The 20,046-nt window shown below is 47.1% G+C and overlaps 1 protein-coding gene across 15 annotated transcripts in view; it reads right to left on the reverse strand.

Annotated features, from left to right (window-relative positions):
- Positions 1–19,505, reverse strand: part of PTPRM (protein tyrosine phosphatase receptor type M) — a 2,094,608-nt gene extending 2,075,103 nt beyond the window's left edge. For 9 of the 15 annotated variants that reach the window (XM_069620764.1, XM_069620760.1, XM_069620765.1 and 6 more), the window contains exon 1: positions 19,220–19,504. In XM_069620764.1, coding sequence (XP_069476865.1) covers positions 19,220–19,298 — 79 coding nt within the window. In that variant the 5' untranslated portion in view covers positions 19,299–19,504. Of the gene's footprint in view, positions 1–19,219 lie in introns of all 15 variants that reach the window. The other 6 variants (XM_069620757.1, XM_069620755.1, XM_069620756.1 and 3 more) reach the window with 1 other exon arrangement.
- Positions 19,506–20,046: the final 541 nt, after the last annotated feature.

A 20,046-nucleotide genomic window follows, 5' to 3' on the forward strand; every position in this document is an offset into this window, starting at 1 on the left:
ATAACTCATGCTACCACTGTGCACCACTGTGCACTGCTAAAACTAACACACAAAATGTGCTGCTATATATATGTAGCAGCCATGTAGTTTTGGTTAAGTTGCTAATCCCATAGGAAGAGCACATTTTGGGTGGCTTATACCTTTGCTCCCCCTGGACGAATCCTCACCAAACTTTGCAAACAAAAGTATATGGCCCACTCTGAATTCATTTGCAAAGTTTGGTGGGGTTTGGTCAAGGGGGGGGCAATGTTATAGAGGGGATCCTAAAAAACATAATGGGAAAAGAATTTGCTCACGCCTATAGCCCAAACCGCTGAACGGATTTTCACCAAATTTGCAGCAGGAGCGGCGGCTTGGTCCCGGAAGCGTGCTTTTGTTAATTTGGTGTAAATCAGTCCAGTAGTTTTTTGTTAAACAACCAAAACGCAAAGCAAAAAAATGAGTGATATCTATGTCCACTCTGCAGACACACTTCCCTGTTCGCTCCGCGGACAGGACACCGATTGGCTAATAGACTTGTGTCATGTCCGCGGACACACAACATGTTCGCTGATTGGTTGGCGTGAAGCGTGAGGTGCGTCAGATTTTTGGAAACGCCCGCCACCTTGGATTTGCGGACATCGGCCGGTGTCCGCAGACATTGCGGTAAAAACATATTAAAAAACACAACATTGCACTTGTCAAAGTTATCAATCTCTGAGGAGGTAAAGGGTGATGAGGATGGGATGGAATAATGCTGCAAGAAGCAAAAAAACAGGTAACTCTGAAACTAGGAAAATTTGTCAGATTGCAGACGATTTAGTTGGACTCAAATCTGTGTATTTTCTGCATATGAGTAACATCTAAAGCTGTGGGAGTGGATGAGACCAACCAGAGGTTGCATATATACATTAAAAAGAATGGGGGACAAGACCGAACCCTGCAGAAAACCACAAGAGAGGGAGACAGATGCAGAGCGGAAGGGGAAAGAGAGAGTGTTTGCGCCCTCTCTGACAAGAAAGAGGAAAACCATATCAGTACTGGCCAGAAAGGGCAGCTAAGACGAGTCGACCTTGCAGGATGGAGTGGTCAACAGTATCAAATGCTGCAGAAAGATCTAATAATACCAGAGCCCCTACTCCACCCTGATCGGAAAGCCTCACAAGATCGTCCAGAGCTGAAATGAGCACACTATCAATCCCCTGAGATGGATGGAAACCTGACTGGAAAGAGCTAAAGAAATGCGAGTCCTCTAGAAACTGGCTGAGTAATGGAGAAACAAGAGACTCACGCAGCTTCATCGGGAATGAGAGTAAAGAAATAGGATGAAAATTAGCAGAGCTGGAGGGGTCCAAAGACTGAGTCTTCAAAAGTGGGATCACCAATGCCTGTGTCAGCTCCATAGGAATTCATCCGGTGGTGCACAAAACATTCACCGCCCGAGGAGCTATTTTAGGCATGATCTCTTTCCAAATATCCTAAGGAATAGGGTATGCGGGTGATGCCGACTTAAGTTTAGAGGTTACCTGTACAATATCTTTTTCGGAGACTATCGGGAATGAAGACCATGAATGTATAGAGATTTCCAAGGCTGCCGCATTTTCAAGCATGTAAGTGGCAGACATACTTTCCCGGATATCAATTATTTTCTGGATAAAGAAAGATGAAATAGAGTCGCAGAAAGCTTGTGATGGAACTGCCCTGGATACCAAATTGGGAGAGGATGTGAGTGTGCGTACCAAGGAAAAAAAGTTCCTTGTGTTGATTCAAAGCCATTTGTACTTTCGAGTGTAAAAAGAAGCACTCGGCCTTGCGGATAGCACTGTGATACACTATGGAGGCATCCAAAAATGCCTGCCTGTCATTCAACGAGTAGCCCGTCTGCCATTTGCGCTCGGCCTGATTGCGTTTTAGCTGCAGACGTTTAAGATCTTTCATAAACAGCCTCTGGCACCCGTTTGTAATCTTAAATATGTGTATCCTCTGTAACTAAGAGCCTCTGGCACCCGTATGTAATCTTAAATCTGTGTATCCTCTGTAACAGCGCGTCGATGCCTCTTGGGCTGCAAGTGCGCTTAACAAATGTAAATAAATAAACCAAGGTTGTGTAGGATGATTGCGGGTCTTAACCAGACACAGTGGGGCCAGCTCATCCCCACAGATGGTGGCTGCTTATATGAATGTGTATAAATCCATTGTCTGAGCATTACCACACTTTTCTGTCACCAGGGAAATCATATCTTCCTTATTCACTAAGAGACAGCTTTGTTTGGAAACCTTCACCGGGATAGGTTTGCTGTGGTCTAGCCATGTTTTAATGGTAAATGGCACAACAAGGTGGTCTGTCCATGTCATTTGAAAAACAGTTTAATTCCTCACAGGTAAATTTGCTGAGAACACTAAGTCAAGCGTTCGACCCTGTCCGTGAGTAGGCTCATGGACACGCTGAATAAATCCACAGTCCTCCAAATTGTCAAAAAAGTGAACTGTAGGTCAATGTGATTAAAACTAAGATTAAAATCGCCTACAATTACTAAATTTAAGATTAAGATCTGCCACTAAATCTGTAAATAGAGCTCCAAATAATGGATTATAACCAGGGCGACGATAGACCACAAATAAATGTAGTACCATAGAAGCAGGTAGGGTACAGCAGACCAAGAGTGCTTCCATTTTAATAGAATGGACTAATGTCAGTTGAAAGACCTTGATAATCAATTTAAATACAATTTCAATAATGCCCCCAGGATGGAAGGAGATGTGATCCTTATAAACCATATGGTAATCCTCGGTAAGAAGCTGCACTATATCCGGGCCTGAGGAGTCACAGATCCATGTCTCAGTAACACACAAAATGTCAGGAAAATGTTTGCTGACATTTTGTTTGCTGATGAAATCATGGAAAAAAGCAGCTTGTGCAGTTAATGATCGGGCATTTAGGAGAAAACAGTGTATATAAGAATCCATGGATGTAAAAGAGGACATTTTGTCAGCAAAAGGGCGAGAAATGCCCAAAGGGAAAAAAGTATCCATTGGTGCAAGCGTTACCAGAGTATCCCTGGAGATATAGTCAGTGTTTATTTCTAATGGCACCGTAGTAGGAGTATATGTCCATACCCCATCCTACACCCATACAAGCACAGAGGGGCTTGCCTTTTGTGCGGCACAGTTATGCCGGAGGAGATGCCCTGTGACCGCTATGAAGCGGCAAGCAAGAAAATACTTTGCCCAGTTGCTGAATACCCCCACACGTAATAACTTCAGCACATATAAATGAAGGTTGTTTGGGGAAAGGGGATTTACAAAAATGCATATGAACAACTATTTAGCAGCTAATATTTCTAAAAACAAACGTGTGGCATGCAGATAGCCTCTACCTTATCGGATTGCAATATTCGGAGTAGACATGGCCGAAGGCCATGGCTAAGGGGACCGGAAGAAAGCTAATGGGGCAACATGTAAAGTAGCCAAATAGCTCCCAGCCCCACTCAATTTCGAACCCTGAAATATACACGGTGAAGGCTGTGCTTATGGGCCAAATGCCATGGCTAGTGGCCAGTAGAAAAATGATGGTATAAGAAAACTGTTGAAAATCACTGGAAAAAAAACCTTAGTTAAAGTGCAGTTACGTTGTGCAGATTTAACGCAAGAAAACCCTTTAAATTCAGCAGATTTGGGAAGTCATGACCAGCTTAACTTGGCGCATTCCCGTTGCAAAGCCCATAAGGACATACATATTATAAGAAAAGGGATTCACAAGGGCATCAAAATGGTATTATCAGCGACAGCATTATGGGGACATCAATGGGAGCATGCAGAGTTAAGGTGGTTATGACTTCCCACATCCACTGAATTTCAAGGGCTTTGTTGCGTTAAATATGTGCAACTTAACTGGAAGACTTATGGAATACTGCTAACTTCCCTCAACTCTGCTTTTAATAAACCAACACTAAATTAATTGCTAGGCCCCTATGTCCACTGCAGACTCGTTATTCTACCACCTCATTCTGCTCTTCTCCAGGTAAACAATGTGGTGCTGAGAGCTATTGATCTATAGAGAATGACACAGAGAGTGGCTATGAACAGCGTGGGTGTATCCGCAAGGGGATCCAAGTGACATCAAAGACTAGTGTGGCACACCAAATCAGGCATACAACAGCTGTGGAAGAGTAAGAGCTGCGACCTGCATCTTCAACAGTGAACATTAATCAGGCAATAAGCCCCGGGCCAGCGGGCCATTACCGCATAAGGAAATGCCCCCTGGGGCCCATAGTTAACGAAGGCCCCAGGAGCATTACCTTATGCAGTAATGGCCCGCCAGCAAGGGGCTTATTGCCATTAGTACCCTCGCCCATAAAACCGGGGTACTAATGGTGGGTTTTTTTCAGCTGCGAGACGCACTACATTTCGCAGCTGAAGAACATTTTTTAAAAGCTGGCCACCGCTCACTGGAAAACATAATCCGTTTTTTCTCCTTCCGTGGAGGCCATAGTAAACAAAAAAATGGCCGCCATGGAAGGGAGAAGTAACTACATGTTGTCCCTTCTCCCATTCCATGGTGGCCATTCAAGTAAATTGAAAAAACATTAAACAAAAAAAATGGCCATCATAGAACAAGGTGAAGGGATTACATGTAGTCCCTTCTCTCTTTCCATTGTGGCCTGAAAAAAAACAACGACCGAACACTGGTGCGAGGGACGTGCAACAGCGTGTTTGGGCTTAACGTCTGGTAAGGCTCGTAAACGCACCAATTGGTTCGTTTGTTACACTAACAATAACCTGTGCCGGGTACTAATCAACGTTATGGGAGCCAACTCAGAACAGGTGCTCCCTTCCACATTTTGTACTTCGATTGATTGAGCGGATACTTTTGAAGACACTGAAGGTTTATTAACTTTACTATCACAATGGGCAAAATGTTAAATTGCAAGCTATTAACCAGGCATTAATGTCATTCGCCACAAGAAGTGAATGAATTTCTTGCAGCGGGTGGCATACAAAATGGAAGACAACACGTCCACCTCATTAAATAAATATTATGGGTACAGTTTGATAATTAAAGTAGGTGAAAAAACACATTATTTAAAAAATGTTTTTGCTGAAACACATAATAAACCCGTTCAATGTTCTGAACAAAACTAAAATGCGTGTCACTGAAAACAACGACTGATAAATCCTGTACACTTCCCCACACTTACATGTCTGACAACCCCTGCAATCTGCATGGAGATATTCTCTTAGCAAAATGATTTATTAGATGCGACATAACACAACACAATGGAATAGCTCAATTTTGCTAGCAGATTTGTATCGAAAAATAGATTTTTAAAGAAAAAAGGTTTGCATGTTTTTCTAGGCTTTTGAAGTGGGGCTTGGACAGAGAACATATAATGTAACATGGACAACTCTAAATTGAGGTATGCTGTACACATCGCAGCATGGGTGTGTGTGGGATTTCGGGGGATGGGGGGTCTAACAGGGACCAGATTACACAAAATCAGGATCTTATAGGGACTAGCCAGTCAGAACATTATATTTGGATACAGACACTTAATGGCTGATTTAATATATCTGCATAAGACATAGCAATAATTTGAGAGATGCAGAAATACAGTGATTTTCCCCACTCTCTATCTTGTTGGGTCTACGGATGAGATAACTTCGGTAGTACTTAAACTAAAAACTATGGCAGCCAAATTAAGTTACGTTTCATGGAATATTGCAAGCTTGAATAAGAAACTATGAGATCAAGATTGGTTGAAGCGGGAGGGGTCAACAGATATGTTTGCTTTGCAGGAGGCTGCGCCTATTCAAGTACACTGAACTCATGTTCTTTAATAAGCATGCTTTGCAAAAACCCCATGGACGTCCAACTACTATATTTGTCAATATCTCTGGTTAAACACGTCGAAGAAATCCATGTCGATTCACCCAAGATTCTACCCACATGTGGGAGGAGGCTGCTTTATGTGACTTGTCCTCGATTAATTTTTACAAGGCTCCCAGTAATCAAGGAAAAATGTGAAAGGTTGATCATATTTATCATATTTATTAGAGAGCTTAGATGACGCAGCGGTTTATGATCCAGGCTCCCACTGCGTCTTCATATTGGGAGGCAGGAAGACTAAACTGGGCATTGTTCCGGATCACATGGATGATTTCCTCATGGTGGTCGATTTCCTCATGGTGGAGGCTCTTCGGGGGATCCCCACCAGCAGAAATCCCTACGCTGTTGTCAAAGATAGAAATGGGGGTTATTTACTGGGTTATTTAAACAATTATCCATTACGAACACTAAACGAAAGGACTTCCAGAGATTCTGCAGCAGCCCGACTTTTGCTTCTGGAAAAGGAACCGCCCTGATATATTATCAACATAGACGCCTGAGAAAGAGTGGACAATTTCCAAATTTTAGCTCGGGCCGACAGTGATCTCTACCCCCTAACAGGATAATTCGATGTTGGCCATTCAGAGAGGAGAGGATTCGTCTGGTAAACGTTAGGCAAGATGCCTTGGAGGAATCCTCCAATAGATGGAAAATCAGGTGTAGTCAACGTTTAGGGGAAAGGACCAGGGATAAACTCTTTAAAAAAAAAAGATCTGTCTATGGTGGATTTTTTTTTTTCAAATGCACGCCCTTCAGTGATTTTGCAAGCTGGTGTGGCTCAGATGACAACTGCGGGAGAAGCCTGCTCCAGAGAATGTGATCCAAAGCACAAACCTGTAGATCATAGACCGAAGGGTTAGTTTGATAAGGAATACAGAAAGTATGTATGCGATTGATAAAGCGTGAACCTAGTTGGTAAGCAAAAGAGAGCTGTACAAAGAGGATGCACTCGGGCGGTTACAAGTAGGGTGCAAGGGTAGCAGAGGAGCTGGTATGGGCAGCAGGGCGGGGGGAGGACCACATAGGGCAAGTAATAGGGTCAAGTGGACAGATTGGAAAGATGCTCTTTGAAGAGTAGGGTCACCAGGTCCTTCTTGAAGTGTAGAATGAGGGCGGCAGTCTTCTCTGCATTAGTAACTTGTTACAGAGACAGAGAGCATATCAATACATGAGACAACTGTTTGTTGCAATTAAAAGTGATTGCAGGGATTTTGTGGTGCATAGGAACGTAAGGCCAAATATTTTAAAAAAACAAAATATCAAAAAGTCAAATTATCAACACACCAATGTGAGGAGTTGCAGGAAGCAGAGTCAACTAAGGGACAGAGGATTTTTGGGTGGGTAGTCTCTAGCAGTGCAATACAGGCATTTCAGCTCCAGAATTAGATGATTGCTACAGGATGGTATAACCAGTTTGCGCCACTATATGCTGATAAAACAATATTTCCTTTGCATGGGCCTAGTGCCCTGCAAGGGACCATGTCACCTGGAGAAACACCGGGAAAAGGGAGGTGCACCATTGAAAGTCAATGTTATACTTTTGCAATTCATATACTCAAAGGAAGTCGAGTCGAGCGAGTTTACAGAAGAGGGGGAAAGCACAGGGCCCATACCACAGAATATAGTTATAAGTGTGGGCTCTGGAAAATATCATATCTCCATGTGAGTTGGGGTTTTCAGAAACAAAGGGGTATGATGGAACAATGTCTGATGCTACACTCATTACCAGCCAAGAGTAGGAACATCCGAGGAGATCCGGTCTACGTAGCTTTTATGGACTTACACAGACTTTGATATGGTAGATCGAGGGACGTTATAGCAGGCATAGAAACCGTGAGTGCTCAGAGTAGCTTAGGGGTATTATGGCCCTTTCCTTGGCCAGCATTAGACTTCGTTTCCAGTGTTGAGGTGAGTTAGGCAGGGCTGTGTGTTGACTCTCCTTCCTATTTGTTTTATATATCAATGGACTGAAAGAGGCCCGGGTGTCGGCATCTCATTACGTCCCGAGAATTAAAATTAAAACAATATCACTTGTTTTGCGTTTTGCCAATGATGCAGTGATTATTGCGGAGACGGGTGGGGTCGGGGAGGCACTCGAGGCATTTCTCCAAACATTCGAGGACTTCTGTGTTGACCATAACCCGAAAATCAATTCCAAAATCTGTAAATCATGAATTAGGATAAAACCAAAAGGGTCGAAACAGAAATGTAAAGCAGGAAACTGTGATTTTGAAGTTGTGAACTCCAATGATCATGTCGGGGTAGTGTTTTCATCAAGAGGGCAATGGCACAATTATATTCTTAGAGCTCAACAGGTGATGAGGCAATGTTCAGGGGCCATTTTTGGCTTCTTTCGAGAATGGGCCTCGTTTTGCTTCAGACAACAGTTACAGTGCACCATGCTAAGGCAGTATTTAGACTGCATATGGGTGAGAAAAATTGGGTGCCACTAAGAGGCAACTCGGACCCCATTGAAAATGCAACTTTAAAAGAACATCCTGGGTGTCCACCAGTCGATGGCAAATGTTTTGGTCGACAGAGAATTGGAAATATCCTTTATTGTTGGGACAATGCTTGGCAATGTAAACCCCTCATTGTTTAGGAATTATAAACACACACCCAAAGATATCAAATAAGTTGTCTCAAAAATGTTCTGAGGCCGCCGATGGAAATAGGAGAGTCTACATGGCTTGAGTTCCATATTTCTACTATGCTCAAGGCAAAGATTTTCCTGAAATGTGCCATGTTAAGTGATAGGGCAGGCATAATATGGACCGAGGCCTTGCGTGTGTTGTACGTCATCTGGTAAGCAGATATGATTAAGTTATCAGATAGGGTCTTGCATTTAGCTTGAGAGGGCATACACAACTAATAACTATTTTTCCTAGGGATCGGCTAGGCTACTTCGCTAATACAGCCAAATTAGATGGGAACAAATCCAGGTCCTCATGTTGTTCCAGTGATGGGAAGCAGGCAGATAATAGAAAAACTGGTATTGTTCTGCCCTTGTTATCAATCCCAGAGACAGCTTTGCCTAATACCGCTCTAATTCTGAAATAACTGTAGCGCACAAATCTATGGTCATATTTTTTAAATATTAAGTGACCAGACTGATTCCTGTAGACTGGCAGTATTTATTAGTCTAGTCTGAAAAATCTGCAAGATCAATATGAATTTTAGTTGAAATTCTGTTTAAGTTTGAGTTCAAGGATGCAGTGATTTTTTAGGAATTGGTGCGAGGGAGATTGGGAATGTATTTCATTTTGTTAATGGTCTAACGGCGCCAGTAAAGTGCCGGTGCCGTTAAACCCCTACCGCCTCATTACAAGGTTACCAGACGTCCTTAGCGGGTCCCGCGAGCAGCCCAACATGTTAACAACGGGCTCGTCATGAACGGGCCTGTTGTTAGCATGCTACCCATATGGGAGCTCAAATGGGAATGAGGATGGTCCGGGTTCCCAGAATGGGGAAATACTGGGCCCTCCAAGGTCGGAATGGCCAGGTATTTCCCCATTAAGGGAACCCAGACCCGAGTTTGGGGGTAGCCATGCCCTTATTAAGGGAATGGCTACCCCCCAAACTCATTATGATGTGTATTATTTAAGTGACCGTTTTTTCATGTGGAATTAATCTTGGGTAATGATTTTTTTAATTTTAATGTTCATTCTTAGTAAATGATTTGCTCAGGATCACACAATTTGGGTCAAGTAACAGTTTAAGAAAGCAGAACTCAAGGCTTCAAGCTTAGCAGCATAGGCATTGAACCAAACGATACAGAGCAAGCGTGTAAGTGTAGACTTATCGGAGGGGCAGCTCAAATGAGCAGTGACTGAAATGTGTGCTATCAGAAGTGATAAAAAGCACTCGAGTGGTGCTGGGCAATGCTGTAGGGCATCTCAAAAGCGAGGCAAGGTAACTGCTCTTACCATCAGCAGCCTAGGAGAGGGGCAGCCCCAACCTTATCTCAGCCTGCTCCTCTCCTCCCCCCAGCTCCGGAGACACGCAGTCTCTGCAGCACAAAGCCAAGGAAGGGTGAGGTGTGAACAGTCACCTCACCCTTCCTCCAAACAGCAAGGTGCTAAGCACCATAAGGAAACCAACAGTCGGACAGGCCCCCGGTTCAAAGAACTGCCCCCATCAGGGGGCCAGACATTTGGCTATCCGGCCGGGGCTGCGACAACAGCAGCCCCCACTACATACATAACAAAGACCCAGCCCTGGGTCTTATAAATGAGAGCAGCATGCTCTGAGCAAACACAATCTGTTTGTGGACCCTGAACGGGGACCCAAACAAACAGGAGGTTCACTGTTGACTCAGTGTCTTCCAAACTGTTTGCTTCTTTACCACAGAACCCTCCCACCCTACAAAAGAAGGGAGAAGAACAAAAAGAAGTACAGGGCACTGTACGGTGCCCACAACAAGTCGTGGGACACAAGAAGACGGTAACGGGCCAGAGGGGGTAACCGCAGGAGCCGGTGCCCAAAAGTATGATACAACTATGATATGTGATATTGTGTATTGCCTTAACCACATCAGTATAATAAAATCCTACGGCCTTTTATTGCCAACACTTGACGCAAGTTGTGAGCCAATCATTACGTGTGAGGGTTTGGGGGTCGGCCAATACCAATGCATGCATATGGGTTCAGCAGTTATTACTGTGAGCACCCCAGAGCCACGCACAGAATGTCTCTGAGGCTTCCTTACCAAAAGCCCATGGGAAACAAAACAAACAGCAGTGCGAGGAGGGAGAGGGGTTTTGTTGCTGTATAACCAAGAGATGCTGGGAAAACACTTCAGATGTTGAGCTCTGGCGCATTACTTTGCATTTCAAATATATCCTTTTTTAATATGGAGTAACATAAAAAATACTCTCTTGTCTTACCTTGGGATATATCACATTCGAAACAGTTGTTTATTATCCCCATAATCAGTCGCATCATCTCCATATAGGTTTTTAAACGTTTTTTCAAGGGCCTACGTTATGAGCCACCCAATCATTTTGTGAACGTGTCTTATGTCTGCTTTACCTAATGTCACTATCAGGACTGAGCAGGACATAAGAGAAAGCAGCAGACAGCAGCCTTGGCCATGAGCCCTCAGATTGCTTTTTCTTCCCTGAAGAGCCAAACAAGTCACTCGCTAATACAAAGCGCGTTCTCGAAATTGGAGGCCTGGTGATGACAAATGTTGCACCATGACAATGTACTAAAAGCAATGTGATGCTTAAAAAGATGCATCATTTGGGTGCGGTTAGAATTGGAGAAATAAATATGATAGAGTAGTTTACTTCTGTGATTTGGAGGTCAAACTAGCCAGAGCCTTTCCAGAGCACCTGAACACACCCGTTAAAGACTGCTGCGACTTTTACAAATTGATGCAAGTAAGATGATCTCACAGAATTGGCAAAGGAATCAGCCATCTGGCTAAATTAGCGCAAACAGGAAGGATTATGGTGGTCCAAGGAGAACAAATTCAAGTTGCAAGCTACTAGTCAGCTATATAAAAGTCACTCGCCACCTCAATTCAAGACATACACAATGCACATCATTTCTTACTCGTGCACTTTTTGTGCCCTGTGGCTGTCAATAGGCAAAGGTGGTCTTGAGTGAAATGGGGTATCAGCTAAGATTCTGAATGGCGATGACAGCTGCTACAGGCACTTCACGTGATGCTTTGAGAGTGGAGTGGGGGCTGTGTGGAGAAGGGAGTGGGATGACTGATACTTTCTCTAGTATATGCTGTAAGATCTAGAATATCCTTTCTGAATCGCTTCAGCGATTTTGAATATTCACTCTTTCCCGCCCCACAATTTCGCTTATCTTGTGCCTCTGATAAAACTTGCCCTCGCCATCCATCTCTGCTAAAACTTGCCTCTGTTCTTCTCAGCCCATCTGATGCAAATGGTCACTTGTGAATGACTAGAGAAAAAGAAAATACTACAGGGTGCTCTGTAGTCTTTTCTTTTTCTCTACATGTGACGGGACGCCTTTATAACATCACTCTCCTTTATATCTAGGTACTATCCCTCCTCTTCTCAGCTACCCATTACTAGGCCCATTGAATTATGCATTTTCTGATAAGGGGCCTGGTGGGGGTGTATTTTTTAAGGAAATTTCCCTTTAGGCACATATTTATAGTGGGTATTTAAGTGATGAGATGGAGTGCTAGGGGCGCTTCAGTGACAAAGGCCCATGGCTCGCTCTCTCTAGAAAGAGAGAGAGAGAGAGAGAGAGAGAGAGAGAGAGAGAGAGAGAGAGAGAGGAGCAGTGGGGGTGGCTGGTTGAATGTAATTGGAGATCAGAAAGAAATGTGGGTATGGGCAAGAGGTTAACACCCCCACAGAAGACATTTGGAAATAAATGAGTTGCACGTGAAGGCAGGACCAGGGTGATTGAGCAAGTTATACAAAAGGGACCAGGCTTTGAAACAAAGGACTCACTGCAAGCGATAAACCCAAAGCGCACGGATCAACGCAGTAAAGCAAGCTGAACGCCAAAAAACTGGGAAGTATCTTATTAACCTGGAAACCTGGGAGAGACATCATTTGGGGAAAATGAGATAGTGAAACTGTTGTTTTGGTTTTTGCAGCTGTCCGAAGCTCTGCATACCCCACCTCCCTCCCTGGGCCCCACCACACGCTTTTCTGGAGAGGGTTGAACTCTCGAGCAGCTGCCATTGAACCTTTAACAGAGGCATGCACTTTGAACTCCAAGAGGTCAAGCAGCCGAGAACTTCAGTTCTCCGAAAGCGAAAGCGATAGTTCCCTGAAACAACCATCTTGCCTTCTGTATTCTTAGGTAAACTAACTTCTGCCTGGGCACCCATCCCGAATTTCCTCCCTTCATGCTCAGAGTGACTTTTATATTCACACTGTGGGTGTGGTTGTGGGGTTGAGGAGGTTGCGAGTCTATTAGGACCCCATGATCATGGACAGAATCTGCTGCACATTTTCTCTCCTGTCCATTGGTGCCTCTGCCTATTGTCTGACTTTTTTGCAAGCTTAGTTCTCCTGTACACCTCTCCCCCTGCTCCCCACTTCCCTCTGGCCTACCTTAGACACAGGATGGAGGGATATTTACCGACCCTGCCCCCAAACGAGGAGGTCATCGCTATAGTAGTCACCTCTGTCAAAATACAGACGCCCAACCCTCCCACCCTTCCTCCCCAGTACACCACAATCACAAACCCTGAATGTTCAGCCATGTGTTTATCACTTGAAAGAGTAATCGGCAAATTCACCTTCAAGAAGATCTGATGACACAGCGACATCCAAGATAAGCTTCTTCTGAGCTTAAGGTATGTATAAACGCACCACTTTGATGGACATCTGCTGCAGGCAGGCACTGTAGAATGCAACTAGGACTATGACAAAATCGGTCTAGTCAGTCACATAACCGCCTCACACTGAAACACCAGACTTGCCTCAACACCTCAGCCATTAGAATACGGCAAAAACCTACGACAAATGTCGGTCTAGCAGGGTACATATCTAGTCTCCTGCACTAGTGCTCTGTTGTGACCTCCCTCAGCACCCACCCACGTGCCAGACCTCTGGGGTTGCTTACTTGAGCCTAGCCAGCCTCATAAGTCCTAATCTTGGCCAAATGTACACACGCATCCTTAAGCCGCATCTTAGAACTTTCCCATACACGGACTTCGGTCCCCGAGGGCATTTCTACCACAGAGTGCTTTGAGGCCATATAGATGGGAAAAGGCGCTATATAAATGACTACTACAATACAATACACAAACAGAGGGATCATGTTATCACAAGCATTTTAAACCACACAACAGTAAAAAGCGAGAAATTACTAAAAAATAAGTGTGGGGAAAACCCCCAATTTAACACAATGAAGGTTCAAACGTTCATGAAGACGTTTCAGTCCATGAGGGTGAGCTCTTGGTTGTCACTTTGTCTGGGGCCTCTATTTCAGAACTCCTTCTCAACAGACCCTCGGTATGAGTTTGGTAAAATTTGCAGTTTAAATAACAGGGGAAGGTTTCCATAACCAGTGTAAATTAGGGCTGCTGGATGACCCAAATATGAGACGACAATGAAAAGATACTATGAAGAATTCTCCAGAAAGATCAAGGGCTTCACAAAGTTGAAAGATGATCAAACAATGGCAGCCCTGCTAGGAGAAAACACGTAGAGGCAGTAGGAAAAGCACACAACACCTGGAAGTCGGCAACATCAACAATAAAAAACGACATCCCAGGCAGAGTTCACAGTCCACAAGCATTGGCAATAATGTCCCCTCACTTAGTCCTGCAGAGGACGAGAGAGCGTTCACCTCTTTAGACAAAGCCAAACCCCCCCACCACGCCCACCTGTCTAATAAATATTTATCACTCTCTTTGTTTTGGCATTTGGAGTGGAAGTTATTTACAAGTGATGGCTCAATGAAGTCAACATTGTTTTGAACAAGACTTTCTCGTTTTCTGATAACTAAAAATAGGGCAATTTTATTAATGTCCAAATCTATATCTTATTTCAAAACCATTCAAATATGTCACACACAAAAAGTTACATATATGCTTATTTTACATACCAAAACATTTGTTGTACAATGTCAACGTGTCCTTGCATCATATATGTTGTTGGGAATGTGTTGGGGTTCATTGAATTTTTTCTGTATGTATAGTTGCTATCTTTCTTGTATTAATACACAATATGAGTTATAAACACCATCAAATTGTGTGTGTGTTCTGCTGTACAACTGGGATCGCCCTGAACAATTGTCTTTATATAATCATATACTGGACATCACAAAGTGCATTTGTTTGTAGCCTTACCTCTGGCGACTTCTTGTAACATAACTTTGCATTGATCCCCTCCAGTATTAAAGTCTCATTTTGTGACGCCATGTTCTGTGAGGTCACCAGATGTGATGACATATGCAAATAAGGGGGCAGCGGGGGCATACATCTTTCGCCTGCCAGGGTCCCTTAAATCCTAGGACCGGCCCTGGTGGTGCCTTAACCATGATACCCTGTGAGACTGTAGAACACCCAGATTCTGCCACGCGTCGGCGCTCAGAACCGTACTGGTATCCACACCCACAGAGCCTGTTACGGGTGCAAGAGATTTTCTCAGGGCTTTTCTGTCCACCGGGTGCCCCAATGCAAAGTTCAGCTAAATTATTTGAACTCCTTGTGCCCAGCTCTCGAAATGCTCTCCTAGGCCCTGACCATGTGCTCAAAACAGACACACATAAGGGGCTTATCCACAGAAGCGTTTTGTAATGGTGCAATCCCATTGAAAAACGTTCTGTGTATCAAGCCCTGAAAGCATAATGTGACTTATGTAAGCTTGTATAAAGTGCAGATCCCGCCAATCGGACTGTCGATTCACACTGACAGCCGCAGGGGATTGCGGCAGATTGAGGCCCGATAGGCAGTGAGTGTTGACTCGTGCACAATACGGTAGTGAGTGCACATTGGGGTATATACTAAGGCAGTCAGTGTAGATGAATGTACAACTGGGCAGTCGGAGCTGTGCAATAAGATAGTGAGTGCACATTGAGGTATAATGCAGTGTGAGTAAAGATGGTGGTACAATAAGGAAGAGGATTCAGGCAAATATACGACAAGGCAGTGGGTACGGATTGAGGTACAACAAGGCAGTGAGTGCAGATAGAGGTACGCGACAAGGAAGCGGGTGGATATGCAGTAATAAAATCACGGCAAAAAAGTCGTCTGCACAAAAAATCGTGGAAAAAATGCTGTGATTTGACCCCGTAAAGGTATACCCCATTATACCATTTGAGGGGAGCGGGGATTGCGGGGTGTCCCTGGCTCCCCTTAAATGGTATAATGGGTCTTGGGGTTGCGGGTGTGTCCCCCCGCATCTGGTACATGGATTGCAGCTACAAAACCACTGCCTTTTTGCCAGGATTTTTTGTGTAAACAGCATTTTTTGCCACGATTTTGACACATGGAACCAGCGGGTGCAGATTGAGGTACGACAAGGCAGAGGGTGCAGATTGAGGTACGACAAGGCAGAGGGTGCAGATTGAGGCAGCGGGGGTGCAGATTGAGGTACGACAAGGCAGTGAGTGCAGATTGCGGGCACGCGCCCCCTTTCTTGCATAGCCCTTGGAATTCACGTCTCAATGCACGCTGGAAATGTGGCTGCCGTTTGGAAGAGCGCTACTACACAGCATGGAGCCGGCGTTCCACTCGCGCCGGGTAAAGGAAGGAAGCGAGCGAACAGGGAAGACGTCGGGGGCAGGACTCATGAACTACCCTCCTTGCCTAAATAACCGGCCACTGGCGCCCGAGCAGCGCAGATTTCCTACATATCTGCTCCTTGGGAGCCCGCAGCAGTCTTTGCCGCGGCAAAGCTTGAAAGGAATCCCTTGGCCGCCGCCCGCGCTAAAAGTTAAGCTGATTTGCAGAGATTACGCCCCAGCCGCTCCGCTGCGGCAGCCGCGCCGCTCCTCGCCCTGCTCGGGGCTCTGGCGCGGACGGGCTTCCTTGCGAGGTTAATAGAGGGCCCGGCCTACGCGCAATGGCGGGGAAACGATCCCAGTGTGCAGCACTGAGGCAGGGCAGCGGAGCGGCGTGTGCGAGCTGACAGCGAGGCCTCGCCCGCCCCTCGGCCCGGGCGCTTACACCGGCTCCGCTAATGTGGGGCCGGGACAGCATAATTGCCCCTCCGGTGACAGGTGGAGAGTGGGCACTGCCAGGCGCTCGCTGACACGTCGCACAATAGTCGCGCCGCTCACAATGAACACGTCTCTTGCTCTGCAATCATTTTTACAACTGGGGAAATTACCAGGGACGGGACGGGGCGGACACAAAGTGATTCACTTTAGGAAGCTTTGGAAAGGTTAATAGCACGTTATAAAATCAGGGTTTCTGCGCCCCGCGAACTCATTCTATGATTAAATGACCCTCTAACAAGTTGCATGTTGGAGTGCACAGCAACAAAGCCATGCTACACCTTTCTGAGACATGCACGTAAACAATGTCCAGCATCCAAGCCACCGACGCCGCAACAGAGGGTCCATGGGTTGCCTTTATACTTCTTGGATGGAGGGAGAAAGTGTCACAAGGTCGGGCTATTTCCCACAGTGTATACATATACAGCCTAAAGAGTCCCCTCCACGTACAGGGCAAGCCAACAGCCGGGCACGGTATGAGTGGCCGTCTACACATTTAGCAGAAGGTATTGCAACACTGAAGGCGTGCACGGGACGGGGGTCGGGGTGCAAGCCGCATTTGCCGCGGGAGTCCTGGGTGTGCGCGGGGCTCCCGTACGTCCGTCCGCGTGAGAGCGCCCGGGCTTGCTGGCGGGTCACGCGCAGGGCAGAGGCAGCCACGCTGTAAACACAGCGCACGTGGGCAACCGGCGCGGGCAGGGGACGCTGCCGGTGCTGAGGGCCGGAGAAGGCAGGGCAAAGGAGGCCGCCTGGGCGAGAAAACATGCCCACTACCCCGCTACATGTTCCCCACTCCGGACAACTAGTGCGCACACAAGCGAGGGAGTTTTTTTTGTTTTTTTGGGGATGAATTTACATTTGACGTGATTTCTCCAAAACCCTTTCATCCAGCGCTGGACATTGGGAGCAATATTCCCGGATCCGAGATCCTGCAAAAAAAGCCTCACTGGATCTGGGAAATCCACGCATTCCCTCCAAGGGTTTATAATGTGTGTGCACCTTCCTTTTTGTTGTTGCCAAAGCCGGGACTCGAACACGAGTAGGTTTTCAGGATGAAAGTCGAGAGACTTCCCCACTGGAACGTCTTGTCGGGGTACATGTGAATATCTCGGTTAGGGGTGCACGCTGCAGAACATATTTAAGGACTCTTTGCAGGTTTAAACGGTGCGCACATGTTATACCTGCTTACAGCATCATAGAAAACATTCCTCTTGTAGGTTATTTGCCGGGTATTAATGACTAATTGATCTCATGAAATGGAAATGTGTATTTATGGGGGACGATAGAGGTTAGAACGAAGGGGGCAGATATCTCCCAAGTGAGTAGAGGGCATGCCCCTATTTCCGAAGCTGGATGGAAGCCCTGGGTGCTGCAGGCTCCAGCTGAGACACGAGTGCCAGTCTATGCAGAGAGCTGGCGAGAGAGCCTCCGCCATGTGCCAGTGGGGGGCCACTTCTCCGCTGGAGCTTTTCTGCCGTTTCTTGCCCCGTGTCAAGGGAGACGAGCCACTGCCCGGCGCTGTGTTACATGGGCAGCAGCATTTCACGTTGGCCAGCGAGGGACGGTGCCATGCGGCACATTTGTAAACAGTAACTGACTCTCCGTCATGTGTGTTTGTGGTGGGAAGCGTGCGACCCTACAATGCTCGTTTATGGGGGCAATGGGGGGATTAGAAAGACATATATGTAGACAGCAGGGAAAGGGGCAAGGGACGGGTTTGCGCGATGTAGCTGGCAGAGAAGGGGGATTGGCACGGGGATGCTGCGGGAGGCAGAGAAGCTGCGAGTACACAGCGTGGCCGCATGGATCAGAGATGATATAAAGACGCACGGCCGAAGAAGGGAAGTCGCAGGGAGGGGGCACAGAGGATTGCACATGGCAACGCGAGGGCACGGGGCAGCGGCAGAAGAGCGGTGCGAGCAGGGCGCAGTGGCGTGCCCAGAGCCGAGCAAAGTCGCAAGACGGTTGTGAGGCACCGCGCTGAGGAGGGTACAAGGCAGGAACGGGATGCAGAGCAGAGGGCACAGCCGGGTACCAGCACGATGCATTGCATGGCACAGGACAGTTGCGAGGCTGAAATGTGGGAACATGCAGCTAGTGGGCGCAGCGGCGAAGGCACAGGCCAGGCAGTTTCAGGGGCACACAAGCTGCATGTGGAAAAACAGGCATATGCATAACACTTCAAGAGAGATAGGCACAGGAAAGGTGCAGGTCAGGAAGGGGTGGGCACGGTGCTGCTGCAGAATGCGAACAGGGGCCGGGGCACAGGGCGGCCGCGCGGCGCACAGCTGTGGCGTGTGCACAGAGCAGCTGCCGGGTGAGGGCTGGGAACAGCTGAGGGTCACCATGCCCAAGCTGCTGCCGAGACTTTGTCGCTGCGCCAGGGCACATAACTTCCAGAAGAGCTCGCTGCGCGCAGGTGGGGAGTTTGCCAAGTCCTGACACTGTTGCACGCACTCAGCGGGTGGGGCACGTCTATTACTCGAGACACAGCCAACTCTGTAACTGAACGCTGGCGATGCCCATGCATGGTAGCTTAGCCGGGCACAGAAAGTTCCGGAGGGCAGTCCCAGAGGGGCACAACAGCACTGCTAAGGAGACACACAAATCAGTGCAGCAGGGGCCATGGCGCTAAAGGCAGGTCTGCCACACGGGCAGAGGGGCAACTCTTCCAGTCCTTACCTGTGTAGGTCTCGCCTCCCCGAACCGCAGCCACAAGTCCCAGCAAAGTCCCCAGTACGGCAGCCAGTGCCCGCGCCATGCTGTCCCCCGGACCTACGGTTGGGCGGAGGCGCCCTCCCGCGCCCTGCTACTGCTCCAGCGGCGCCGTGCTCCTCCGGTGTCCCGCGAGCACCCCTCGCAAAGAACTCCGCAGCTCGGCCGGCAACTCTTTACCGCGCGCCTGCCTCCCCTCACGCTCCGGCAGCCAGGCTGCATCCCAGGCAGCGGCGGCCGTGACGTCAGCCGCGCGCTCACCGCCTCCCGCCTCCCAGCGCCGCTAGAGGGCGCGCGCTGGCCGAACCGCTGGCGGCGCGCGCGCCGATCCTCCGGCCGAGGCCGGGGCACGCGCCGCTGCACACAGGTGGGAGGCCAGGCATTAAGAGGGCCCCGCGGCAACGCTTTACCACAGCTGTCAGTTAAAGAACATGACAGACCTCCCGCTTAAAAAATCGCAGACGCGATGAAACTGCAGTGAATTCAAATGGGGGCCTAAATCTATGATCTCCTCTCCTTGTTGTTGAAGGTCATTTATTTAGTATGTTATATGCTGCTCTACCTTGAACTTCGCAATCGTCTGCTTTGCAAGGTCACAACAAAGTGACGTGTTTTACTAGTGAAGAGGGTTACATGAAAACAGAACCACCCCGAGAGCAACACATTAGTGCACATTGCTATCAGGACTTTTTTGCTCGAGTTGGGAGCTATATCTAGGTGCGCTTCAGCCCGAAGGGTGTGGCATCCGTCGGGGGAGACTTTCACAAGGGGCGTAGGACGCTACGTTTCCCGAA

Source organism: Ambystoma mexicanum, chromosome 5q (assembly GCF_040938575.1).
Source record: "Ambystoma mexicanum isolate Mex_15411 chromosome 5q, UKY_AmexF1_1, whole genome shotgun sequence".
Classification (NCBI taxonomy): Eukaryota; Metazoa; Chordata; class Amphibia; order Caudata; family Ambystomatidae; genus Ambystoma; species Ambystoma mexicanum.